General features: G+C 51.2%; 5 protein-coding genes across 6 annotated transcripts; 1 reads left to right on the forward strand and 4 right to left on the reverse strand.

Annotated features, from left to right (window-relative positions):
• Positions 1 to 7,545: 7,545 nt before the first annotated feature.
• On the reverse strand, positions 7,546 to 10,019 carry LOC100907767 (DNA-binding protein Ets97D). Its single transcript, XM_003748160.2, has 3 exons — positions 9,915 to 10,019; positions 8,284 to 9,044; positions 7,546 to 8,088 (listed from the first exon to the last, which is right to left on the reverse strand). Exons 2-3 carry the CDS (start codon positions 9,041 to 9,043, stop codon positions 7,640 to 7,642), a joined length of 1,209 nt encoding a protein of 402 aa, XP_003748208.1. The 5' UTR covers position 9,044; positions 9,915 to 10,019; the 3' UTR covers positions 7,546 to 7,639.
• A 302-nt stretch (positions 10,020 to 10,321) lies between these two features.
• Positions 10,322 to 14,510, reverse strand: LOC100904437 (serine/threonine-protein kinase greatwall). Its single transcript, XM_003748140.2, has 9 exons — positions 14,408 to 14,510; positions 14,198 to 14,280; positions 13,620 to 13,776; positions 13,413 to 13,504; positions 13,152 to 13,273; positions 12,962 to 13,077; positions 11,157 to 11,336; positions 10,863 to 11,075; positions 10,322 to 10,641 (listed from the first exon to the last, which is right to left on the reverse strand). Exons 1-9 carry the CDS (start codon positions 14,487 to 14,489, stop codon positions 10,601 to 10,603), a joined length of 1,086 nt encoding a protein of 361 aa, XP_003748188.1. The 5' UTR covers positions 14,490 to 14,510; the 3' UTR covers positions 10,322 to 10,600.
• A 556-nt stretch (positions 14,511 to 15,066) lies between these two features.
• On the reverse strand, positions 15,067 to 17,304 carry LOC100907908 (regulator of chromosome condensation). 2 transcript variants are annotated; one of them, XM_003748161.2, is made up of 5 exons: positions 17,010 to 17,304; positions 16,736 to 16,894; positions 16,426 to 16,638; positions 16,242 to 16,334; positions 15,067 to 16,060 (listed from the first exon to the last, which is right to left on the reverse strand). In XM_003748161.2, exons 1-5 carry the CDS (start codon positions 17,136 to 17,138, stop codon positions 15,437 to 15,439), a joined length of 1,218 nt encoding a protein of 405 aa, XP_003748209.1. In that variant the 5' UTR covers positions 17,139 to 17,304; the 3' UTR covers positions 15,067 to 15,436. The 2 variants fall into 2 exon arrangements, with proteins under 2 accessions (XP_003748209.1, XP_018496836.1); XM_018641320.1 differs by having other exon boundaries at positions 16,736 to 17,300.
• Positions 17,305 to 19,258: 1,954 nt separating this feature from the next.
• LOC100908048 (spindle and kinetochore-associated protein 1-like) lies at positions 19,259 to 21,064 on the reverse strand. The gene is made up of 4 exons (XM_003748162.1): positions 20,926 to 21,064; positions 20,573 to 20,742; positions 20,092 to 20,357; positions 19,259 to 19,574 (listed from the first exon to the last, which is right to left on the reverse strand). Exons 1-4 carry the CDS (start codon positions 21,062 to 21,064, stop codon positions 19,259 to 19,261), a joined length of 891 nt encoding a protein of 296 aa, XP_003748210.1.
• A 341-nt stretch (positions 21,065 to 21,405) lies between these two features.
• Positions 21,406 to 24,494, forward strand: LOC100908187 (U3 small nucleolar RNA-associated protein 14 homolog A). Its single transcript, XM_003748163.3, has 9 exons — positions 21,406 to 21,482; positions 21,566 to 21,701; positions 21,855 to 22,081; positions 22,238 to 22,414; positions 22,526 to 22,822; positions 22,922 to 23,246; positions 23,327 to 23,818; positions 23,933 to 24,178; positions 24,261 to 24,494. Exons 1-9 carry the CDS (start codon positions 21,406 to 21,408, stop codon positions 24,438 to 24,440), a joined length of 2,157 nt encoding a protein of 718 aa, XP_003748211.1. The 3' UTR covers positions 24,441 to 24,494.
• The last annotated feature ends 114 nt before the right edge of the window (positions 24,495 to 24,608 follow it).

The following is a 24,608-nucleotide window of genomic DNA, read 5'->3' on the forward strand; positions in this document are numbered from 1 at the left end:
AAAGCGGGAAAGCGGGAAAGCGGGAAAGCGGGGAAACGGGAAAGCGGGGAAACGGGAAAGCGGGGAAACGGGAAAGCGGGGAAACGGGAAAGCGGGGAAACGGGAAAGCGGGGAATCGGGACGCGCACCCACAGCACGCGCGCCCGAAGCAAGCGCACCCGGAGCCAGCGCATGTGTAGAGAGTCGGGGAACGCTAGTAATTCGGTAAAATGCTGCTCCGAATCGCCAATCTTAGATTGAGCGGTCGGATCCTAGTCGGGATCCACTCTGGATGAAATAATTATTAGTTGAATTCACGGTGTCTGAACGTGGAATTTCGCTGTGCTCGGAGGGCTCTCCTGAACGAGCGTGGAAAAACCTCCTAACGACTAAAAAGCTCCGATCATACTTATCGACCGCGCGGCAAATATCAAGTCCTGGAGCGATTTTCCTAGAAAACGCTCGGGATCGGCGCGTTTCGTCTAAACGTCGAGCTACCCGTGAAGATCACGGACATCACGATGATCAACATTCTTGAGTCGACACATGTATGTAGACAGGAAGAGAACAGGGGAGCCCGGAAACAAAAATGACTGACCTGAAACGGTTGGCGGTCGTCGAAATCCCAATCGCTCTCTACGTCAGTGTCATCAGCGTGAGGATGATGACCCTGGTACACCTCATTCCAACAGGATGGGAGCGAAAATTCGGTGCTTCCGGACGAGAGACTCCTCAGGGTATTGTCTTCGTCGAGACTCGCAGGCGTGACAACAGTGGACACATCGATCCGCGGTAAGTCAGCAGAGCTTCCCAACGCGGGTGTCGAGAGCTCCGTCGTCAGCACGACTACGACGTACGCAGCGCAGCAGTGCAGCTCATCGCTGGTCGGATTCGGAACGAAGCAGCACGACACTTCTACAGAGAGACTCGAACCACTGGCATGGCAGCCGCATCAGGAAGCCTCAAGGAAAGCAAAGAGCCCGCTGTGTGTCGGTGCAAGCCAGGCATCCCCGGCTGGCTGGTCGGTCGACTCACCGCGATCGAGCAAACAGCTTGGCTGGCTAGACAGACCCTTAGTGCACCGGCTAAATGCCACAGTGCCACTGACCACCCAGCCCGGAGCCTTGCCCCTGCGCTGGGTCTCCGGAGAGATCGAGCATGGATTCCCCTGTCGCACGAGCTTCGCTCTACACGGTCGCTCGGCGGGGCTCATCTCGGGTCCCTACTCGACAAGGTCTTCTCGTATGCGTCGAAAAATCGTCGGATCATTCAAAAACAATGAGGGATACGACTGTCTTGAGGAGCTCGAACTCTTTACGTTTTCTCTTGGCTGAATTCGGTGAAATAACACCTCCGGGAAGGATCGCCTCTGTTCCAGCCAAAATCTCCACTCGATGCCCCTCGGATTTTCCCTACATCTTTCGGACTTATTCGTGTCTTATCGACGATGAGAAGGACTTCCAAATCAAACCTGAGTTAGTAACTCAAAACTTCCCGTCGAGTTGGGAGTTGGAGCTCTTCTCCGAGCCAGTCTTCAGAAGCTTGATGCCCCACGCAGGCTTCCCCCCTCCTGTCCCCTCTCGGGACGATACTGCTTCTGGACATATTTTGACGGAATGGTTTAATCCCTCGAGAACGCATCTGTATCCATTAAAGGATCGCAGGGTATCGCGAGCGAACCATGGCAACCGAGTGAGCCTCAGCGGAATTTGAGGATCTAAGGCTTCATATTGATCGGGGACGCCTCGGAACACACTCCGCCAGGGAAAGGAAGTACCGGAGGGAAACCGAGCCCTCGAATATCACCCGAGTCAAATCCTGGTTTAAAGAAAAGACCATGCGTAGGCAGCAGGCAGCTCATCTCTTGCATTCGTCTTCGCCCCCATCGTCGATAACGCGGGGTGTTTTCCTGCAATCAGTCGATTCTCGTGTGACTCATTCGGAAAGAGCCTAAGGGACCCTTCACCTGTCGCTCAAACAGCAACGAAACGTTCAGCGAAAATGAAGCCGAGACTCAAACCGAGAAGAGATCCCACTCAAAGCATGTATCGCTTGCAAAGACTGATCTCTTTCTGCGGAGTTTGTCTTCAGATTGAAAGGACGCTCATTGAGATCAGTGACCACACCTTGACACACTCACTCTTACACCGACTCGGCGAAGAGAGCTGGGGGAAACGGAAAGGAAGAAGATACTCGCTGAGCCGCGTTCGAATATGGAAGGGATGGATTCCTGAACCCGAACTGTCGGGGAGACGCGGACTCCTCGCGATAGGAGGGATGTCGAAATCGATTAGATAATTCTATTCTTTCGGTATCCATCGCGATGAGGAATGCAGGATGGAGTCGTCGCAGGCGAAAGATTCAAAAGACTCATGTCGACAGACAGAGCGAAACAGCACAAAGGTCTCTGTGCAAAGAAATTCAGATGTTGCGATGCCTTCCGATCATAGCCGCCGCTTGTCACTAATTCTTGAGCCATGACATTTAAAACGAGCGCGGTCCGGCAGCTGCGGTCGCTGCTGCTTCGAAAATGCCTCAGCGATCATCATCGGCTCTGTGAGTGACCACTTGTAGTGGTTGGTGTCTTTCTTTCTTTCGACAAAATAAGAATTCGCAACATGCTGGCGAATGGTCGATAACATCCTGGGTGAGTCAGAAGATTATACCGTCGCCACTCCTTCCGAATGCGAGATGAACGATGCGAGTTTTCGAGTATCGTCTGTCGACTAGAGCGTACACCGGCCGGCGCTGTGAGCGCCCGTGCATGAGTTCCCTCAGTCAGAACTCTATAGCGTGAGAGGGTCAGTGAGGGAGGGAGAGAGTGAGTGGTAAAGGGCCCCGGTCCACGTGTAGTATGACCAGTTGTTCATTGCGCCATGACTATGTATGAGTTTTTTTTTGTTTTCCGAACCAAAATCGTCGGGTCTTCGCATACCGCGGGTTTGGCAAGATCAAGCACCCAGGCTGTCACATACAGAGACTTTGAGGGTATTTTCATTCGGCTCGGTAACGCGCAGGTGCCAAAAAAGCTCTTCCACTATGAAGACCTCAGACAACAAACGAGGCTAGATCATATCGGATCTCCGGTCTACATTAATCACCCAGGCGACTTATAGTCAAGGTGTTCCGACGCTTAGGGTTCATCATCTCGCCATTTACCGAAAAGAGAAGCGCTCGCCGCCGTGGAATCAACGAGAAGCATTGTGATTGGTGATCGTATCTGAGGAGCCACCCCACTCTCCGGCGAGCGCTCACGGTATCGGCAATACTGCTCATAGTGAACTTCCTTCCCGTCCAGTGGGTACGTCCTCATGGAAAGTTTCCAGAAGCAATGTTCTGATTACCGTCGAGTATTTTCCCGCAAGCTTGCACGAGCTCTTATTCAAATGATTTGAGCTCTCTGGGCATTTGAGAAAGCTTCTCCCCACATCGAGACTATCGGATGCGCTGCGGGGAAGTCTTTTTATGTTCACCAGTCCCTCTTCATGTTCCGAGCCGGCACTGAGCATTACGTAAACATCGGTTTTTTATACGCCTTTGAAAGGGCGATAATTCTTCGATTTCAGTTAAATGCCGGCACACCGTAAAGGATTCCCTTGTTTCCCAGAATATGCGTACAGCTGGGCTCGAAGAGCTGGCGGTCTCGACTCTCGCCGACTTGCGTCCCGTTGCGCTCGAATGAATCGCTGTCTATTGCAGCGAGATGCGTTTGTTGTTTGTTTATGGAGAACAAGCAGCTCACAAACTCGCGAAATGGTGAGCTCTTGCTGCGGTAGGGCGTCTGAGGAGTTACTCTATTGTGAGTCGCTCTCAGATGTTCGACACCTGAGAAGGCCGCCTAGTATGTCCTGCTTTCGGAACGTTGACGACCACGTTGTTGCTAAACCCGCCGCTACGGCTGTTGCTATTGATAATTCTCACCAGCCACGGTGGGCCGCGGCCCATGATAGGGTCGTCATTTGTCGAGTCGGGCACCGTATGCGTATCTCAATCGAAATTGTCTCTTCGAACTCGGAAGTAACAATTGAAACGACTGAGTCGTTCCCCATCGCAGTGCAGGGTGGACGAACAGTCCCTGTCACAGTCGTCGGAGAAAGTCATACCGACAGCGAGCGCGTGGAGGACCTTACCAGATCAATGACGGCATCGAAGCCTAAGGTCTGGGAAGGAATTTCGACTCCCGGGAGCTCCGTACGAGCTGCGGATCTCGGTCAATCCGCGCTCTCTCATCTGCGTCGCGCTTCAGGAAAAATCCAGGGAGCAGTGCCCACCGTCCATCTAGAAATGTTCGCACGGAAAAAAACTGTGGCATCCTGCGGCGCCATATTTGACAGCGGAAAAACACCCAATTAATTCTTTATGGGCGGAAATCTCACGAGTTTAGGTCGGGAACAACCTCATACCTCTGAATGCTGTCGACTCGATCTCAATCACGACAGTGTCGCGAATACACTTTCAGCGAGCAACATCGATTTCTGTTCAGACGAAAAGCAGGTCTTGAAATATGGTCTCGGTCGAATCGTCCAAAATGGAACGTTTTCCGCACCGCACGCGTGGTATTCACCACTGTTGTTCATCAGTCACTTATTCTCCACGAGAGTGATTTTTGTGTCAAGCTATCATCGCCTTTTCTCGCTACAGAGCCACCCTCTGGAAAGATGTTTTGCCCAATGCTGCCGTCATGCATCATGCTCTTTGACGCAGAGAGCCTATATGCTATGACTGACAGCGATTTCCAGCTCGAATGAAGCACGACGACGCGAGTGGAGAACCTGCTGCTGTCTCCTGACTATCAGCAACGAATCCAAGGAGCCACCCCATGAGCTTCCGATACAGCTCGCGGGAATCCGAGCCGCGAGGGCTCCCGAGGCGTTGCGTCGCCTCGGCATTATCGCCATGAGCGCAATCGTCGTGTGACAAGTCTCCCCGGCGCCGAAGAGTTGCCCCTTCGGTCTTTCGTGTTCGACAACAATTAAAGCCGCGCTCTGAATCAATTATATTCCTATAAGACAAAGGGTCGTCGTTCACGCGAAAAAGGGTGTCGTCGAAGCAACGAGCGAACGGGTGAACTGGCGGGAGTTCCGCAGGTACTCACCTAAGGTAACACGGAAACCGTCGGTTACGGTTGGCTCAAATCGAACTGAGACATTTCTTTGTCATCCGTCGGTGAAGCGTTTCAGCACAAATCCGAGCGAGCACCGGATACACTTGATTTCACCTGCCACCGTTGAACTCGGAGGTGAAGCCAATGAAACTCATACAGATCACAGCTGGACTGGCTTCATCCACTTGCAGTCGAATGAGAACGCTGCGCTGGAAGAAGGGTGGCTAGTGGACGAGGAAGCATTTCCACCGGGCCAGCTTAGCGGTTAGAAATAGCCCTCTACTACTAGTGGCTTCCTCCTTCTATTTCATCTTCTTCCTCTTCTTGCAGCCAGCCGGCCAGCCAGCCGGCAGACCGGCCGGCCGGCAGGCTGGCTGGCTGCTCAGGCCAACCGGCGACGCAGACGGACGTACCGATCGACAGACCGGTAGTAGGCAAGCACTGAGGCAAGCCGGGCCCTCGATCGACCGGGCGGCTAGCCGGCAAGCTCATCGCTTCGGGACGTAGCTGGCGTGGGAGGCGAAGTCCTGCAGGCTGGAGATCCCGAACCAGAGACTCAAAATACCGCGACGGCGTCCAGAAGCGAGCTGAGAGCGTGCCCGCGTCTCCAGCGGGCTGCGGCACGAACACTGCATTCTAACGCGAGCTGACATCATAAAGCACATCAGAGGCGACAAGCCGCGGAGAGAAACCGAGAGAGCTTCGAAGATTTCTACCTGTTCCGATGGCGACTCTCATCGTGGTCGTCGCTGCCTTTTCGCGAAAGAATCGCGAACGCCTACGATTTGTTTTCGACGTGTTAAACTCCAGACAAATTAAGGCGATCTTTAACGAACCGAAATAGTCTCGGTCGCAAACGTAAGACAAACGAGGTGGACAACAACCATTACCAAAACGACTCCACGTCGCGATAGTGTTGATTGCGCTGTCGCTTCGAGTGACGCCTGATTGACAGCTGATGAGGTGAGCTTCTCACTCAGAGAGGGAGAGCTCCGTTCAATCATCCGTCAGGTGCTAACGAATCCTCCAAAGGCTTCTCGCATCATTTTGCACCACCGATAGCGGAAATCGATCCCTCGGATATCATCGTCACAGCATGGAGAAATTCACACCCAAGTAACTCGAGTCAAGCTCATCGATCCGGATCCACCTGCTTCGATTAGCCGGTGTCCATTGATTTCACACTACTTTCTGTTTCTCGCTTCTGATGAGTCTTCGGTCACTTCGGATCCCTTAGCGTGGAGTCCGTTGCAATTTTATCGCCGTATCATGTTTACTGATCGAGTGGGAATCACTGAATACGAGGAACCGTTGAGGTTCGGCAGGATCGTTAGACTTGCGCTAGAGGGTTCTGGATTGCGTCCGAACGAGACCGACTCGGAACGGCTTGGGCTTCGACTAGATACAGTGCCGCATTTCTCGAGCCCGTACTCCCCACTCCAGCTGAACATGTCGCCGCAAGAGCATAGAGTCAGGTTCCGGATCTCAAGGGGGTCCAGCACTACGAACCAAATGCTTGATTCCGATTTCTGTTTTCTGAGCCTAATTTTTGCTGACTCTCAATTGAATGACTATGCGGCACTTATGAGAGATTTCTTTACCTGATTAACCGGCGATGGTAAAGGGCCGAAAATACGATCATTTGCTTTTGAAAACTCGTCGATGGGTCTCCTTTCGCTCCCTAGGACCCTCAAGGTATCTACACTCTTCCTGTCGCAGAGAATACTCGGATAGGTCTTGTCTGACGTCACGGAGTGATCTTCTTGGTTACGGGTATAACACGGTCAATCACCGATGGCATCCTTCGATCGACACTCGACACCTCAGCCATGTCTCGAATCTGAGGCTAAGACGGCGGAGCGGAGAACTTCGGAATTTGAGGGATAGGCTCACGAAAACTCACCGCAATTGTTTAGGATGGCCTCGACACCTTGTCAAAGCTTTGTGAGGGATTTGTGTCAGCTGGTTTGAGTATTGACGACATGAGCCTGATAGTCAATGACTAGCTCTAGGTGAGGCTTTCCCGGATATTCGATCCCCCGAGTGGCATGAAAATTTAGAGCGGTGGAGACTCCAGCAAACGATTTTTCTTCCACACCCGAGGCTCTCGTGTGATCTTCGCCAACTTCGCCCGCTGAACCATTGCTCCCATCACGTTTTCGGGTGACGAACGGAATACCGAGGTAAGATGTCATTCCACCTCGACCGATTCCATCCACAGGATTCGATGAGCTGGAAGTGGCTCTAGTAGAATAATTCGTGAACGACTCGGTGACTGATCGAATTAAGTCCACGGACTATCCGCAAGAGGGAGGCAATGGGAATCGGGTGCATTTTCCGTGAATTGATTGCGGAATCAATACCTTTACAGAGATGATGGGACATCCTAGTAGAATGAGGTCACGCTCAGTTAGTATTATCGAGCGTCACCTCTGAAAATGATAACGTGACTCATCTAATGTACAGTATTTACCTTTATTCCTAACAGATACGAAAAATATATTCCAAGTCAATAGCAGCTCTTGCACACTTCATGGTCAAATATCTTTCGGGAACTCAGATCAATAAATTCGATGAAGCCGCGCGGAGCTCTTTCGAGATCTTCTTTTGCTCGGCCTCCATCACGAGCCGATTGAGTTCACAGGCGTCGTATCCGATCAGCTGTTTGAGATCTACATCATATTTATACACAAATCGCTTTCCCTGCACTTTGGTGATCATGTCTCCGTCATAGTAATACCGTAAAGCTCGAGAAAGTTTCTCGTAGTTCATGTTGGGCTTGTTTTTCCTCAGACCCCACATCTGAGCCACCATTTCGGGATTCAAGAGCTTGAATTCGCCGTCGTTCCCCGACCAAGCTATGTAGTCTCGCGCGTCCTTATCGGTCAGCATCTCGAGGAGGAATTGCCAAAGCTGAACTTGTCCGTTGTTTCCGGTACGATTGTTGAGCAACTCGAGGGATTGCCGATTCGCTGGCATCAACGGGAGGTTCGAGCCTTTCCGTGCTGGAAGAGGAGAGAAGTTTCAAGCGTGAGAGGTAAATTTCCTGGAAGCAGTGTTCCTTCCGAACGACTTCCGGGGAAACGGAGGAGTCGCTCAGGGCCGGGGTTCAGAGGCCGAATCCCCCCTCCCCGCCAGGCGGACTGAGACGAACTACGTCAATAATCAAAGCTTACGTATGCTCTTTCCTCTGAACTGACCGATCTTCTTCTTGTTGCTCGCAGGGCTCTCCGGGGATGTTTCGGTAGTGTTCTGGACGATGGCGACGATTTTGCACTTTCTCAGAAGCTCAAGATGCGTCCACATCAGGTCCGAAGGGTCATAGGGAACTTTTTCGAGGAACTGTTCGTGCGTCAACTGGCCGAGCTGCTTGCCAGAAATTAGCCACAGGTCGTGGTTGACTGACATTGCCGGTAGTTTGAAGTGTTTCGCTGCCCATTTGAACCAGCGCTGAGTGTGTGTGTATTGCCACAATTGTGGATTTGAGGGTATGTCCTCGCGGTCCATGATGAATTTGAACTCCGGTGACTGCACCCATTTGGTGACCTGCTCGTCCTTCTCTTTTTTCTTCTTCGGAGCCGCCTCGGCCTCCAGCTCTGCCAGGGTTTCGTCCGACGGCTTCAAAACGTCCACGATATTGATTTTTTTGCTGCGATTCTTATAGCTTATCTCCACGTTGACTTGGACGAGACCTTCACCCTGAACGCATTGATCGACGAGATTTCTCTGCGGATCCAATTCCTGGGTGTCTTGTAGAAAGAATTTGAAATCTCTTAAATTGAGTCCCAGACGAGTCTCTAACAGGCCCTTCAGAACAATGAGCGGTTCGGAGATCTCCATGTGCTGGGCTACTACTGCTGTGGTTATCCCCTCCGACAGTTCTGTGAGTTCATTGTCGCCCGGCAGGATCGATTCCGGCGAAATCACCATATCTGTTATGGGATACAGGGTTTCGTCCATCCTGAAAGGAAAGTCAGCAGATATTGAGCCTTCAGGATTCGCACTCGCCTGGGCCCACGCGCTTCATCCGGATTCGACAGAATTCTCGCGCGTTTGTGACTCGGAGTAACATGGACCAATACTTCGCGAAGCGTCACTGAACGCTCGCTCAGTCGGAGTCTAGTGAAAGAGTCGTACGAAGTGCTACCCTCATCGTAGTTCTGTCCTTCTGAGCCGACTACTTGACATCCTGAATAGACCATGCGCCGAGCAGAACGACATGACGCAAGCCTGAATTTTAGAAGAGGAACAACGATCGCGCAACTCCCCGTCGTGGCCTAGGATTAATGGCAGTCGAAGGGAATCGATCGCTCACATGTCGATTCTCGAACCGGTCACGATAATATTTAGCGACCGAATTAACTCTCGCTCCCACTTATCCATTCTGTCTGAGATCACAACTGGCTCCCGGAGTGAAAGCCTTTCGCTTCGAGAAGCCATCGAAATTGAACCCAAAAAAATATCGGACAATAATTGTGTATTGATTCAACCGAATTCCTGATTTCAGCTCCTTGAATCTGTTTGGTGATTAAAAACGTGGTTCGGTCGGTCCCATGAGACGGAGAGCGACACTCGTCTCCGAAGCCATCTCGAGAGTGGAGCAAAGGAACGCTGCGCTTCGTCGTTCAGTTCGACGCATCTGTGTCGAAAGTCGAAGCTTTCTGCGCACTGCTTATTGTCTTCCTTTAGGGTAGAGTTCATCCCTGCACAGGAAGCCACATCCTGTTTCGATACCAGTGGAAGCTCGAAATTCGAAATTATAGCTCGAAGTTTCAGGGTCCGGGCTCCGGAATCCCCGCCGTAAGGTTTCTTCATCACCTCGATAACCCACCTGACGTGTTGCCGGCAAGTTGACTCTTATCGTCGGCTATTCTAAGTCAGTAAACGTTCTCGATTTCCGGCGGAACCCGACCTGCGATTTTCACAACATGGCCGCCGACAGCTGCCGATACCATGTCGTTTGCTCTGGGCTTCCGGTAGAAAGAGACCGCGCGAATTCGCTCAGTGAGTTCTCAGCAGCGCGTTGCTTGGCTGATCGACTTCTCGAGCTTTGCTTTGATCGGGGAGCGCGAACCGCTCGAGCCATCTCATATTGTCCTCGGGACTTCCTCGACTCGGTTTCGAGGGCGCGGGAAAACTTCGAATATTCTTTCCTCTCGTGGGGAAACGCTTGTTTTCGTTCCGTCCGACCGATCGTTCCACTCATATAAAATGATTCCAGCAGCATAATTTGATACCCAAAATGACTTTATTGGTTAAGAACCACGGGGTTGAACAATGAAGTGCTTTATCGACATCTCTCGACGGGGAAACCAAGTGCTCCAATCGTTCGCTGCTGTTCAATACACAAGTACTCCGACCGAGCTGACTGATCGAATAGTCCGCGCCTTCGGTTCCGAACGTCCAATACTGACCTACATACTGCATTCCTCTTCAAGTCGGATCATTTGCTTTGAGGAACTTCGCAAGAATATTTAAATATAGGTACCATCCCTACACGAGGGCAACAGAGATCCCTCACAGTGAAGAAAGTGCGACGTCGAATCGCGCCCGACTACCTGTAACACGGAACAATATTTATCAGTTTTGCGCTCACGTAGACGACATATTTCGTGCCTATCGGGGGGATCGGCCTCAACGAAGAGTTTAATCCGAAGCTCAAGGATATCGCGATCAGCTTCGTTCGGACCTCGTTGCTGTGTGAGTTTCGAGAGAATATGGAAAATATCAGAGGATGAGAATTCCGGGGATCGACTGCTTGATGTCCCTAATCCCTCACCTTCGAAACAAGCGGTGTCGATGTCGCTCGAAGTCGAAGGAATCCAGGGAGCTCTTTGCTGATGTATTCTTGAGAAGTCAATATCCTTGAACAGAGGCAGCTCCCGAAGACTCACCGCCGAAGGTCTGAGACTGACGTCTGTTTCGAGGAGGCTTTCGATTGTAGCAACCGCAGCATCACTCAATGCTTCTTCTCCTTCAGGATAGTCGATCGCTGCAAGTTATGCGCAGGTTGAGCCCGAGCTCCATCCCTCTAAAAATAGGGATTTGACGGAAATCAGTCCACGCGACTCACCCCTTGATAGAATGTTACTGAAAACCTGTTCCACCGTTTCATCGATGAACGGTGGACAGCCGATTAGGAACTCATAGAGACAAACTCCCAGCGACCATATGTCCACTGCAGTTGTGTGGTTTTTTCTCCGCAGAATTTCCGGAGCCAGATAGTCGGGTGTGCCGAGAATTCCGCTCTGACCTGCGATATAATATTCAGAAAATTAAGATTCCAGTCAGCAGCTCTCACATCGCAAGCTGTCGAGGGAAGCTGCGAGTCTCTTTGCCGAATGGAGAAAAGGACAATAGGGACATTCTGATTCAGGTCCGAGTGCCTACTTGAGCCTCCATAGCTCTTATTTAGTCAGTGGGAGCCTTCAATGATACGGATAGCGTGGACCAGAGTATTGGAAAGGGTCAGATGCTCACCAACGTTACGAGTAAGATTCTTCCTCTTCCTCGGAAGATATTCGGTTAAAGCTTTCGATGCGAGGCGCGCCCTATCCCGAGGTTGCGGTGTGAAGGCACTCGACATGCTCACACTGTGCTCGTCGATTCTTGGCGGGATGCTCACAACGCTCATCCGCCGAGCCTGTTTCAATTCTTTGAGTTTGTCCAGAGGAGCGTGACGTTCCCGTACCATGGCGCTGAGGCTTTCACTGCCGAGATGGAGACGTTATCATTCACGGGTCAACAAAATCAAGAGCGGAAAGATTTACCAAAAATTCATTTCGAATGGTGATCGCCGATGAATGGTTTACGAAGTGAAGACCGCCGAATCCAACTTACCAACTTGACATCGATGCGCATTCTGATGCTTTCAATTCGAAGTCCGGCATACACGTTTCCTTTTCGACGACGTAGCCGGGCTGTGGGGTACTGGCTCGAGGCGGACTCAACGCTGCGCTCTCTCCGACCGATAAGTTGAACATGCATCTGTCGATATAAGGAGATCTATCTCTGCTCAAGAATACATCAGTTTATCGACTGTCTACACTTTCGCCGGAAGCCGAGAAACCATACTCACGCCATAGGGAGGTCGTCTCTCCCAAGGTCTTCGTCGTCCTCGTCTTCTCTGGTCTGCGCTGCCGGAGAACTTTCCTCAGCGAGCTTGAACGATAGACGTTTAGGTCGATTCTCTTTCCTTGGCCGTTTCCGGAGCCCACCTTCGTGGTTCTCCTTGCCTGCGTATTCCAAGGACTGCCGCTTATAGCCCGCGGAGCGGTGCGCTTTCCGGGGCATTGTAGAGAAAGCTCCTCTTGAATGACCGACTGCGGAGTCGCAAGGTCAATTAAAGAAATCGATTCCATCAATCATAATTTATTTATATATCGGTAATTATTTTTTCCCCTGACGGATGGAAGAGGCCCTGGCTCCCGACGCCAATCGATGGGTCCTCGGTTCGCGGAGAGCCTGAGGCCGGAAGGATTGTATGCACAGAAGATTGAATGAACTTACCTTTCGGAGTATCTCTGAAGTTTGTGATGTCCGCCAGAGGCGTCATCGCGGCTTTCGGTGAACACGCCTCGGACACAGCCGGTGGACTAATGTGAATGTTTCTCAGGCCCGAATTCAACATTTGAGAAACGGAGCCATCTCGTTGCTGGAGCTTGCTCTCCATGGGCTGCTGGGGAATTTTGACCTAACGAAGCAGAGAAACGTGTCAGCATCTTCACGTACGGTAAAACGACCGTGACTTGATATCCGAACTCGAGCCCACCTCCGGTGTCAGCCGGATATCTGTCGTCAGAGACAATAGCTGACCAGGTGTACGGCCTCTGAAGGTCTTGGGATTTCGCAGGTTCATCGGAGTCGCGATAATGTCGCCGATCTCAACGTTCTCCCGGTCGAAATTACACAGACCGAAATCCGTCAGCTTCACGTGACCGTCTTGTCCAATGACAACATTGTCGGGCTTGATGTCGCGATGAATGATTCCGTGCCTACAAAAGAGCGCAAGGATTCGGGGGTCGTGTTCAGCAGAGCTGAGGAGGATCGAGCTCTTAAGTCAACTTACCTGTGGAGATACTCGAGCGCCAGGGCGCACTCCGCGACATAAAAACAAGCAACGCTCTCTGGGAAAGCTATCATTCGCTGAAGTAAATTCTTCAGGTCTCCACCAATCATGTATTCCATCACCTGCGATGAAGACGGGAGAATTCGACAGGATCAGGCGATGTATTCAACGTCTTACGGCCTATGGGCTTCAAAAGTCCGGTCCGCTGGCTAGGGTTTCCTCCGCAGTGGCCGGGAAAAGACATTCCTCCGAAAAACTTACAAGGTAAATCCTGCTCCGACTTTGCAGGGAGTAAAATATTTTCACCACGAAATCCGAATGGCTGATTGCGAGAGCATTCTTCTCGTTGTTAACTGCAAAATACAACTTCCTTGCTCCATAAATTTCATTCTCACGCCCGGCTACGACGGCTTAGTTCAAGCCCAGGGCTCTATTTGGATGAGTTTCGCTACTCATGCTCTAACTCACCTCTTTCAGCCATATTCTTGTTCAGCATGTGAAACTTCTCCATTACTTTCACAGCGTATATCTGATCGCTCTTAATCCGATGTCGTGCCAGGACAACTTTTCCGAATGCGCCAGAGCTGATGTTCTTCACTATGACGAAATCCTCGATGCTCGGCACCTGGTAGTGAATGATCACGGCTAAGCTAGACTCCGACCACACCACAGTGTGAGTGTCCTCGGTTTTCTCTCTCATGATTTACGGACGCTCGATCACGGCGCTGGGGACCCAGTAAGGATCTCCTCCAGGCTGATATTCTTTGAAGGGGGACCGAAGGGAAAAGAAACAGGCTACCCGAAGTCATTGTCAGCTCCAGACGCAGCGCTTTCATTGTCGAACGCGCTCGAACATGTCCGGGGGGACGGCTAAGTCTGGGTACCGCGGTCAACCATAGAAGTGTCGTTGTGGGGCTAATGCTCCGAGGAGGCCTCCTTCACTTCGGAAGGAGCATTTCTGACTTAGCTGGGCGTCGCAATTCGAGTCGTTTACAGAGGGAATCATTAACTTATTCAAGCTTAAGAGATGCATCCTGAGAACTCACCAGTCTCATTTTCGACGAGTGAGAGATGTCCAAGCTCGGACTCCTGACCGAGGAGAGCGATGAATTGAACGAGCTGGTTTCATCTGGAAGACGATTCCCCGGAATACTCATGAGCTGACTCGAAAAATATATAATCTCCAAAAGAACGCCGATGCTTTTTTCCGTTGCTCGGCACAAGTTCAGACGGTGAACCACAAATCACAAACTCACAAATGGTCTTCATCGCGACCGGAGCTCTCGGGAATACGGGCTCTGGGCTCAATGAAGGGGGGTTTTCATCGGGTTCGCTCATTTTTTGTTTCGGATCCCTCTTGGAGTGGCGGGTAGACAACTGTCGATTGTAGCTGCCCTCTCCACGATTCGCGCCAGCTGATTTCTTTGTAGCGCGGGAATATTCGAAAACGGCATGCTCGGTCAGATACATATACAGTGAACTCTGAACTACGCTTAATGGGAACACCGGTTGACGGGATCCTCCGCTTTATCGGATCGCTCTCGGGGAGTCCCGATCAGTGGTCTCCGATGATTTGAGCTCCGGTTGATCGGATCCTCCGCCTATTCGGATCGAAATTGCCTGGTCCCGATGTGTTCCCAATAAGTGGAGCTCACTGTATACGTATACCTACATATACATACATATATGTTAACTTATTCTGATCAGTATCGGTATAGATTATTGACTCTTGAGAACTAGAGCCCTAACGATCCGCGGGTGTCGATACCGGCGCCTGTGAAGCTGTTTCACCCATGATAGGAAGAAAAAACAAATCGGAAGCTGGGCTCCCACGAATGTACCGTGTATCGTGTCCCCGGGGGGAGGCACGGACTTTTATCTTTCCACATTCTTATAGTATGTCACCGGCTCTGGCGAATCTATCGCGCGGTAGCTTCTGCCGTCGAGGACTTTGATATTCATTCCTGGGAAAACTATAAAATTCGAAGCCGCCTAGCACCAAGAATATCACTCGCTCGAATTTCCATTATTAAAAACACTGCCGTAAGAGGGGAAGCCAACCCAGATGAATCTTCCTTCCGAAAAACCAACCAGAGCCTATCGGTGTTGGAACGGGCCAAGCACTTGGGAAAAAACGCTAAAAACAAAGAAGGAGGACTGAACAATGAGTCTGCGCGGGCGAGCCCTGCGGGGCGTCGCTATGAATGCCATCGACAAGTAATTTCTCAAATATGATGTGTACCTAAGCATGTCGTCCGATTTGTATCATGACAGCTATTTCGACTTCAACCACTGGCGATGCATATGGCGTGGTGCGATCCGGCTGCGATTTCAATTGTCGTTTTGTCTTTGAGGTGCTTCGAAGCGCATTGAGTCGGAACGTATAGATCGATGTCTTTCGCAATCTCGCGATCGCCCTGACCGAGCATGTTGGTTCCTTGACCCCAAGACAAGAGCTGACCACTTTTGTGGATTGCGAAACTGCAATTATCTCCAGCCGCTATGCTGACAACGCATTCCTCCAGGCCGGGCACAGGCGTTAGTTTCGTGACATCGGGATCGTTCGCATCGGCCGGTCCGAGTCCAAGTCTGCCGTAGAGAGGTCTCCCCATGGAGTATACGGTTCCTTCGCTGTCCAGCGCCAACGTGTGCTGTTCACCTCCGCATATTTGAGTCCATCTTTTCTTGGGATCGAAAGCGGCTAGCTCAACCGGCTGATAAACGAAATTGTCCTCGTGGTCATCTGGGTTGATTTCGCCCAGCTGATGATAGTTATTCAGGCCCCAACCCCATATGCGGCCGTCGGAGACGCTTCGCGCGAAACCGCTGAAGCGACCGGCCCAGATACCGTCGAACAACACGGGCTTCCGATAGCGTCGAACCCTCATGGGAAGCGGTGTCAGCATCGTCTGAAATTGGATTTTCAATAATCTACTGCCAACTATCACAAATGGGAGCGGGGAAGGAGTGGAGCATGGAATCTCTTGCGTGGACAAGCGAAATCCCTCGTTGTTCATCCCGTTTTTCTCCGTCTCACGGCGACCGCGTGAGTGTGGAGGGATCCGTAGTTTGGTCTTCTCAAATCATTACCTGACGCGCACGGCGATTCTCTCGGCAACAATGGGATTTTCTTATCCGCCCGAGTCTCCCTTGTTCTGCGATCCCCATGGTGTAGATGACGCCCTAGGAGGAATTGAAATTCGTTAGTGCTCGGTCGCAAAACTGTGTAGGTGGAGGCTGTGCCCGTACGCGTGGATAGGGACTTCGCACTCACCTCCTGGCTCAGCATTAAAGTATGGTCCGCACCGCATGCGATATCAGTGATGGAATCGGGCAAGGATAATTTCATGGGTTCCGAAATGAATTCTGGATTCTTCGGAGAGATGCCGAAAGCTCCGGAATTATCCCGGTAGCTCCCCCAAATGAAAACGTGACAGTCGGTGGTCAAAGCTACGGAATGAATGTTACCAGCCGCAATTTTCGAAACCTGGGAAAAAGAGCCCTCATCCCGAACATATTCGTGCATGGTAGGGAATTCAATATGGCGAGCCAAAAGTAATTTCGGGTCTGGAATCCCCACCCACCGTCTCGCCTTCAATGTGGACCACGGCGGCTTTGAAGCACTCCTCCTCTTCCTCCGTCAGCCTCCCGAGAGATCCGTCGTCGTTGCAACCGAAGGACAGAATCTTCCCGTGTTCGCTGAGAAGCAACGAATGCATTCCACCAGCGGCACAGGACACGATCTGGAATAAGATCGACGTTTTGGGCCGGGAGCGAACTCTGGTTCGCTCGGTGGGAACATTCCCGAATGAGTATCGACCCAAGGCGCGAAATAGGGAAACTGTCCGATCGACGCACCTTCTCTTGCAGATCAGTAATCGGCACGAAACGGCAAGCCGACGCGCGCTCCATGCCAAGCTGACCGACCTCATTACCACCTGCAACTAGGGCGGTCGTTGCCCCTCGCACGCTGGGAACTTGGAGCATCGTCAGACTCGAATGAGCTCGTTTCAGAGAGCTTCGCGTGGATTGTCGGAGGTTTGTCGCCCGATCTCGTTCCTGCGCATCGCTCGAGGTATCCGCGGGAGTCTTCCGAAGTCGTCCACGTTTCTTTTTTTTGGGGTTCCGACATTCTCAGCCGGGTGATTCTCCTCGTTCTCATCATCCGGCTCGAGTTTTCTCTTCCCGAGTCCCGCTGGAAAACGTCGACGTTTCGGGAATCCCGAAAGCATTTATCGGAGCCCTCGAGCCGAATTCGCGAGCTCGGTCTCGTCGAAAGCATCGCGGAGCTCCTACACGGAAGTGCAGTTCGCCTATGTTGCGCTCGATATTGGGTAATTTGCTAGGACAAACCTTCCTCCTTCACTTGCTGGGGCTCTACATCCGCTTTCGGTGAAGGTGGGCTCTCGCTCATGCTTGCTCGTACTGGAAGGACAGGGGAACGCTTTCTGAGATCCTTGGATTGTCCCCGTTTCATCATTCCTATCATTCCTTCGCTCTCTCGATATCCCTGTTCAATGAAGAGCTGATACGAATAATGGGAAATCACGAGCTTGAGCTCAGACACTCCTAACGTCTCGAGTACGGATCCGTCAGCTCATAATTCGGGGTTACTCGACCGATATAATTTCCTCGCGGCTGACTTTCTTTGGGGACGAGTCCCTCTGGCCGGTCTCATCTGGCTTGGCGAGTCTCGCAACGACCAAGCTCGACTCACCTTCTCTTATGATTCTCTACCAAGGGAATCGTCTGTGGAACGAGAGCTGTTTGATTCCGAAACACTCGAGAAATATGTTGGGAAACGTATCTTGAGGGATCGCGACACTGGGAGATTTCCCCACTCAATGAGGATTCCGCTTAGCGCCTCGAACACGTCACGTGCCGATCCGCGTCAGCCTTGCTTATCGAGACGCGTGCACGCTCAGACATTGAGGCGGCCAATCAGTTTCAGTCTTCGAACAGCCTTCTGTCGAACTCAAAACTACATAACTGTTCACGGGGTGAGCGAAGAGACCGGAGCAGACTTTTTTCCCAATCTTGCCCTTTGTCTCCGGATGAGGTCACCTAAACGACCTAAGCTGCGAGAGCATCGAGTGGGTTCGATCTCACGCCATCGTGGAGCGAGACGCTTGGGCAGCGTGAAGGACAATTCTGGAGCTAGCGGTGCGAGGCGAGTTCCGACAAAAGGCTCCACTCGGATGCATGGACTTCCCATAGAAATTGGAAGTTATATATCACTCTTGCTCTTCAACCCACGAGAAATGCCAGGTCTCCATACGAGAAAGACAGCGAATCGGAATTTCAGGACTCGTCGACTGACCCCTCGAGGATCCCGCGGTAATCTCGCTGGCAATTCGAGGAGCGGCGAGTCAGTTTGTCCTCATCGTCGGTCCGGGGATCCCTAGATTGAGGAAAGACCGTCTCGAAAGTATCCTTCCCATGAATAAGACGGCTCGCGACTTTATTCAGCTTATAGAATCTCTGAAGATCCTGCCCTCAATCCCTATCTGGGAACTCTCTGACGCAATCACTGCGACGGATTCGAGTGCTTCACAAATATCGAACGGGCTCGAAGAGCAGAAAAAAATTCCTGAAGAATCATGCGCGGCATCCCGATTCCGCTTCAGGAGAGTCTCTTTTATATAGAAAAAAATCTAAACCAGGAATATTAACAACGTGGTCAATGTCCTTCACTCCTCACGAATTCCAAAATAGCTTTTGTCACTTCCAGTCAGTCAACTCCCACAATACTCAGGATCCTGCATTTGACATACCCAACGTAGATCTTCTTTCCGAAGTCCGAGGCTCACTAATGTCTGATTCGTCCCTGAGGAAAGCGTCTGAATGAACACCTATTCCAGGATTGTCACCTTCAAAGATCCGATGAAGACATTCTCCTCTTCTGACCTATGTGTGCTCATGTTTCCTACCGGACCTCTCAGGAGAGAGGATCTCGATTGCCAACCTTGAAGCTCCGCCGGTAAGGCGCGAAACCATAGCGGATTACAGAATCACGGAACACAGCGAAGCCTCACACTACGGTTCTCCTCACTCGAACCGTGGCCCCAAGCGGCTTTCGGATACTGCTCCTTGATCCACAAGGGCCATCATTTAAAAACGATTCGCAAAACATTCATATCTCGATTTTCACGTATTTTCTGCAGATGTCGGAGTACGATCAAGTGATCCATATTCGACTTCGCTAACTTCTTCTTTTTGAAGAAAACGACGTCTGCTTCAGAGACGAAGCGGCACTCCTTCACCGCCGGTACGATTTCCGATTTCATTCTAAGAAGAGCATCTTTCTCGAGCAGCGTCAAACCCTTTCGTTTCTTCAGCAGACGATATTTGAGCTGCATCACGTCCCGAAGCATGTGCAGGGTCTCATTGATCTTATCCATCGTCAGACGTCCTCGGATATGACTGGAAGAAGAATTATTAATTCTGTGTACCTCAAATCGACATGATTTCTCACAGTAAACATTCTTTTTTGAAAATGACAATCGCCTGGTTTGACATGCTTTTCTGAAAGTTCCCGAGCCCCGGAGCAACCCCGAGTCGTTTTCCCCTGCTGTCCTGCATTTCATACCCCTTCTCTGCAGGCTCCGAAACCCGGAAAAAACACCTTTTACATCGAAATCCGGGATATTTTTCTCGGATTTTGATGGAAATGTTTTTTTCCCAGGTTCCGAAGCCCGGAAAGACCCATTCCCACTGATATCCGAGCAAAATATCCCGGATTTCGATGAAAATAGTGTTTTTTCCGGATTTCGGAGCCTGCAGAGAAGGGGTAGGAAATGCAGGACAGCAGAGAAAAATGACTCGGGGTTGCTCCGGGGCTCGGAAACTTTCAGAAAAGCATGTCAAACCAGGTGATTGTCATTTTAAAAAAAGAATGTTTACTTGTCAGTACTTCGGATCGATTGCCCAAAAGACTCACGCCGGTACGCTCCGGAACTCCTGGAGGGTCACAGGTGTGAGTTCCGTCTCTTTGTTAGAACATGCTTTCAAGCTTCGGGTTTCTTCGCTCTGCTCCTCCTCGATGTTTCTCGATTGGATACCCAAACCTCCGGCTGACGCGTTGTTCCCACGCTCGGTCGGTTGTCCATGGGTCACTTCCCTCGGCAGGGCCCGTGCGCTGTCAGCGTTTTCAATACGAGACATCGTGTCCAGAGTGGCGGCTACATTAAGCAAATAGGTTTCGATCTGTGAAAGAATTGTCAAGAGGCTCTAGCTTCTACAGAGAGAATAAAATATCCGATCGTTGAGGACGGGTCTCTGGAAAAGGCAAGCGGGCGGCAAGAAAACATCTCTTCGATCAAAACTGCCTAGGAGCCAGCATCGATCGCGGAGATTTGCCCCGGGCGGAATAACGGAAGGAAAAATATTATATCAAGGGAGGAATCCCGCACTGCACTCACGTTCTGGGGGATAACTTCCTTGACGTAGTTCATCATTTCCTTGAGCTCGGCCTTCAGGCTGCTCGCCTCGGCCGTGACGTGGCTCAAACTCTGCAGGGCTGCTTCAGCCGCGAGGAGCTCATTCTTCAACTCAGCGGCTGTGTTCTCATCGGGCGGCTCCCTCGATACACCTGGAATGAGGCATCGGAGCTGAAAACATTATGAAGCCTCAAAGTCTCACTACGGCGACCCGATTGAGAAGCAGCGAGCGGGAACAGTGTGATGATATCTTCATCATTCCTATTGAGTGTTCCCGCAGAGTTCCCCGCGAGTGATACGATCCTACGCTACTTTTAGAGATTCAGGACAGAGACCTTGGCAGAGTCTGGTGATCACGGCGAACTCCGAGGTGAGTCGTTGCAAATCTCCGATGTCTCCGTAAGAACTCAAAACGTTCTTCTGAGCGGATGGTTTCCCGTTCTCTCTGTCCGAAGCCATCGCAAACTGATTCATGTCTGAATTTCCACGGCAGCGTTATCGTCAGAGTGTTCTCATGCTTGAGGATGCCTTTTTCTGTCGCGCGGCTCCCTACAATAACAACCCGCTGACAGATTCAAATGAACGTCCGCTCTCTTCGGTCATTTTGGAGAGTCCGGAAGTTTCAGCTTTGCCGCCCCGGTCTCGCTCCATTAATCGACGGAAGTCACACGTGCGTTTGCCAGTAGACAACATCCCTGCGCCAAGAGCCCCGCTCAGCCCATCTGTGTAGGAGCGTTCGAATCATCTCGCGGACAATCGAAGTCGTTCCCGAATTTTCAATTGTATTCCGATTGCCTGGGTGGCGAGCCTTGGCCATGAATCATCTGGATATAGAGGACCTCCTCGAGGACGCCGACAGTGGGAGCGACCATGAAGAAATCGCAGGCGGAAGGTATGACAGTCCTACTCCGCTTCCTCGCAGACTCCCGTTCGTAAAGAGGAATTCTCTTGTGAGCGACGATCTTCTCTTTTCAGCCATGACAAGCTGATCGACAAAGTCAAAGCTCTCTACGGGAGCCGGGAAGTTCGACAGAGGGCTGAGCCTTCGTACAGCGTGTCGGAGTTTGGTTTCACCAGAGATGGGGGTCTCACGGCGTATGACATGCTCAAGGTGATATAAATATTTCCTCGAGGGGTCTGACCCAGAGAGTCCCTGAGTCATTCCCCAACGCAGTCAGACGGAGGGGCTTGATACCATCGCGAGCCTCCATTGAGTCTCGATGATTGAAAGTGAATCGCTAACGATCGCCTTTTGCTACTCTAGGATCTCAATAACACCGAGGACCTACGCAAGAAACGGAACAAAGTCCTCAAGTTGAAACAAAAAGCAGCCGCCCTACCAGTACCGCTACCGAAAGTCTCTCGCGAGCGTCTCCAGAGGGCGATATCTTACGCCAAGACGTCGGATGAGCTCAAGAAGTGGGACTCGATCGTTGAGCATCACGAGAGTGCCGACCAGATACGATTCCCCTTGAACGATGAGAAAATAAGGTTAATCAATTTCCTCTCTTCGAACGTAGATCTCTCAAGCAGGCAGAACCCAAATAACGACCCAGGACTCATATCTGATTCGGTGTTCTGGGTCGTTGATGATAGAGCTGGAGCCATAGATTTGGGATACACACATTCAGTTTTCTATTGTTTCAGGGTAGAGAACGGCGCCGAATTCGCAAAGAAGTTCAAGCCATCAACGAAACTGGAAGAGCAAGTGGAAGCTCTATTGTCTACCAGCAAGCATCGACTTGACTCAGACGCCGCCCTCACACAATTCGAAGAAGAGAAATTGACGGCCATGACGAAAGAGGAAGCTGTCATACGACTCAGGTAGGGACAATTTGAAGCAGGCTTTTTGTCGGAATCCCGAGTCTTCCGCTCGATCCGTGGGTAGAGGCTATACGTGGGGCTCGTCCCATTGACGAATTTTGGATCTTCCAGTGAACTACGAAAACTCCGCTCGTTGATGCATTCAGAAGCGCTTAAAAATCGGCGGATGCGGAAAATCAAAAGTCGGAAATTCCATCGCGCACAGCGACGAGACAAAATGAAACAAGCCATCCGGGACTTCGAACAGCTCAAAGTCACCAACCCTCAGATGGCTCTAGAGAAACTCGAAGAGTTAGAAAGGATCCGGAGGGAAGAACGAGTCTCTCTGAGGCATAAAACGAAGAATCGATGGGCGATTCAGGTTGCCAAGAAGGGAAAATTCGATAAAGAAGCCCAAGAATCTCTGAGGTGAGTGGCGACGCTTCATCGGGAGCGCCATTGGGTGAGGGGAGTCCGAACGCGTGAGAATATCTTCGGGCTAGCCATTGACTCGATTTTTACTCGTAGAGAACGGATCGAGCTGGGCCGAGAGCTTGAAGCGAAGGTGAAAATGGACGATCGGGAGCCGGACGATGACGACGAAGCTCAAGACGGAATCGGTGATGGGATAGGCGAGGTCGGAGGTCACGGGAGCTCCGAGGAAGAGCGAGATGTTCTGGAAAAGTCTCTCCATGAGGAGGAGGAACAAGATCATCAAGAGAACCCGTGGCTCAGGAGGACCTTCTTCGAAGAAGTGAAAGCTCGAGTGGAAGTTCCGCAGAGGCTCAATGAGACGAAGGAAGTCGCAACGACCGAGAGCGAAGATCCCCCGGCGACAATTTTGAGAGTCCCTGTGAGTTGATAACGATCGCATTCACTCGCGTTCAAGGGAACTCGATTTGAGATCTTCTCCACTCACCTTTCTGTTCGCAGGAGCATTTGAAGCGAAAATCATCGGAAAAGTTGAAGCGGCAATCTGAAGCCGAAAAAGTCTCGAAGAAGGAGAGCCGAAAGCCCGAGGAGAAGCCAGAGATCGTATCTGGGGGAGACGAATCATCAGACTCATCGGACGAAGAAGAGGAAGATATAATTCAGGAAAGCACCGCGATACTCGATCCATACGCCAAGGTCGATCTGGATGTGATCGAGGGTCGTATCGACGAGGCGAAGTCCGAGCAGAAGGCACTGAAGAGGAAATTGGATATCGAAACACCGAAGAGCGCGGTTTGCATCGATCCGGAGAAAGTTCTGACTGTTGGTAAAGTGCGGAAGTTGAAATCGCAGTTCAGAACCACCGTGGGCGGTGAGGACGACGATGAGGATGGAGACGACGCCGAGGAAATGGACGTCGACAAACAGAGGCGGCTCATCCAGGAGGCCTTTGCTGGTGACGATGTCGTCCAGGACTTCATCAAGGAGCAGAAGGTGATGTAGCCCCCCCCCATCCCCGCCCGCAAAACTCCGAGTAGTTGGGAGAGATCCGATGATCATCCGCCATTTTCGAGGCTAAGTGAATAATCGTTTTCTTTGATTTTGCAGGAAAAGAACGCCGAAGAACGTGCAGCAGATAGAGAAGCGGCTCTGAAGAAGAAAGGCCTCGACGGAGACTGGGTCACGCCGGGCAACATTCATCGGTTGGACAACCGGAGATCCCATTTCCTGAAACACAGGAAAGCTTTCAAGCCGCAGGCAGCGATTGTGCACGACGACGCAAATTCGAAGGCCATTCGTGACCTGAAAGTCGTTGACGTACCGAAAGGCTTCACGAGCGTCTCACAATTCGAGGTTTGTGTGAGAGCATTCATGTTTGTCCATATAATCATTCAGCAGCAAGAGGGATGCTCAGACGCTGCATTGGATTTCGCAGACCGTACTGAAACAACCCGTGGGGAGCGCATACAACACGCCTCGCGCCTTCAGCGAGCTCACAAAGAAGAAGATCGTGACGAAGATGGGCAAAATAATCAAACCCATCGATGAGAGCGCCTTGGTTAAGAACGTTAAGTCCGATCTGAAGCCAGGCAGACGTCGGCAGCATTCGAAGTAGCTATTCGATCTGTTGATTATTATAATGATAACTGTAAATAAAGCAGAGCGTTCTCCGGAAATCTCTCGATGTCTTTCATGCTCTCTCGGATCGGTTTCTCCGCAAGATTTCAGTACAGACAACATCCAGTCCTCGAGACGAACGTTCCCTGAGTTTATTTCAATCCGC

This window comes from Galendromus occidentalis, unplaced genomic scaffold (genome assembly GCF_000255335.2).
Source record: "Galendromus occidentalis unplaced genomic scaffold, Mocc_1.1 scf7180000077528, whole genome shotgun sequence".
NCBI lineage: Eukaryota > Metazoa > Arthropoda > Arachnida > Mesostigmata > Phytoseiidae > Galendromus > Galendromus occidentalis.

What these genes read in the sequence shown, in the direction of transcription:
- LOC100907767 (XM_003748160.2), bottom strand. Translation starts at nt 9,043, where the DNA reads ATGGACGAAACCCTGTATCCCATAACAGATATGGTGATTTCGCCGGAA. An exon ending in GAGCAACAAGAAGAAGATCG is followed by an intron (nt 8,089 to 8,283) that starts GTCAGTTCAGAG and finishes CTCCTCTTCCAG; the next exon opens with CACGGAAAGGCTCGAACCTC.
- LOC100904437 (XM_003748140.2), bottom strand. Translation starts at nt 14,489, where the DNA reads ATGAGCGAACCCGATGAAAACCCCCCTTCATTGAGCCCAGAGCCCGTA. An exon ending in GTCGGAGCAGGATTTACCTT is followed by an intron (nt 13,274 to 13,412) that starts GTAAGTTTTTCG and finishes TCTTCATCGCAG; the next exon opens with GTGATGGAATACATGATTGG. An exon ending in CCGGGAGAACGTTGAGATCG is followed by an intron (nt 11,337 to 12,961) that starts GCGACATTATCG and finishes ATTATATCGCAG; the next exon opens with GTCAGAGCGGAATTCTCGGC.
- LOC100907908 (XM_018641320.1), bottom strand. Translation starts at nt 17,083, where the DNA reads ATGAGGTCGGTCAGCTTGGCATGGAGCGCGCGTCGGCTTGCCGTTTCG. An exon ending in TCCACATTGAAGGCGAGACG is followed by an intron (nt 16,639 to 16,735) that starts GTGGGTGGGGAT and finishes TCTTTTTCCCAG; the next exon opens with GTTTCGAAAATTGCGGCTGG. An exon ending in AGAATCGCCGTGCGCGTCAG is followed by an intron (nt 16,061 to 16,241) that starts GTAATGATTTGA and finishes ATCCAATTTCAG; the next exon opens with ACGATGCTGACACCGCTTCC.
- LOC100908048 (XM_003748162.1), bottom strand. Translation starts at nt 21,064, where the DNA reads ATGAATCAGTTTGCGATGGCTTCGGACAGAGAGAACGGGAAACCATCC. An exon ending in GATCACCAGACTCTGCCAAG is followed by an intron (nt 20,743 to 20,925) that starts GTCTCTGTCCTG and finishes GCCTCATTCCAG; the next exon opens with GTGTATCGAGGGAGCCGCCC. An exon ending in GAGTTCCGGAGCGTACCGGC is followed by an intron (nt 19,575 to 20,091) that starts GTGAGTCTTTTG and finishes TTCTTCTTCCAG; the next exon opens with TCATATCCGAGGACGTCTGA.
- LOC100908187 (XM_003748163.3), top strand. Translation starts at nt 21,406, where the DNA reads ATGAATCATCTGGATATAGAGGACCTCCTCGAGGACGCCGACAGTGGG. An exon ending in CGGCGTATGACATGCTCAAG is followed by an intron (nt 21,702 to 21,854) that starts GTGATATAAATA and finishes TTGCTACTCTAG; the next exon opens with GATCTCAATAACACCGAGGA. An exon ending in GAAGCCCAAGAATCTCTGAG is followed by an intron (nt 22,823 to 22,921) that starts GTGAGTGGCGAC and finishes TTTTACTCGTAG; the next exon opens with AGAACGGATCGAGCTGGGCC.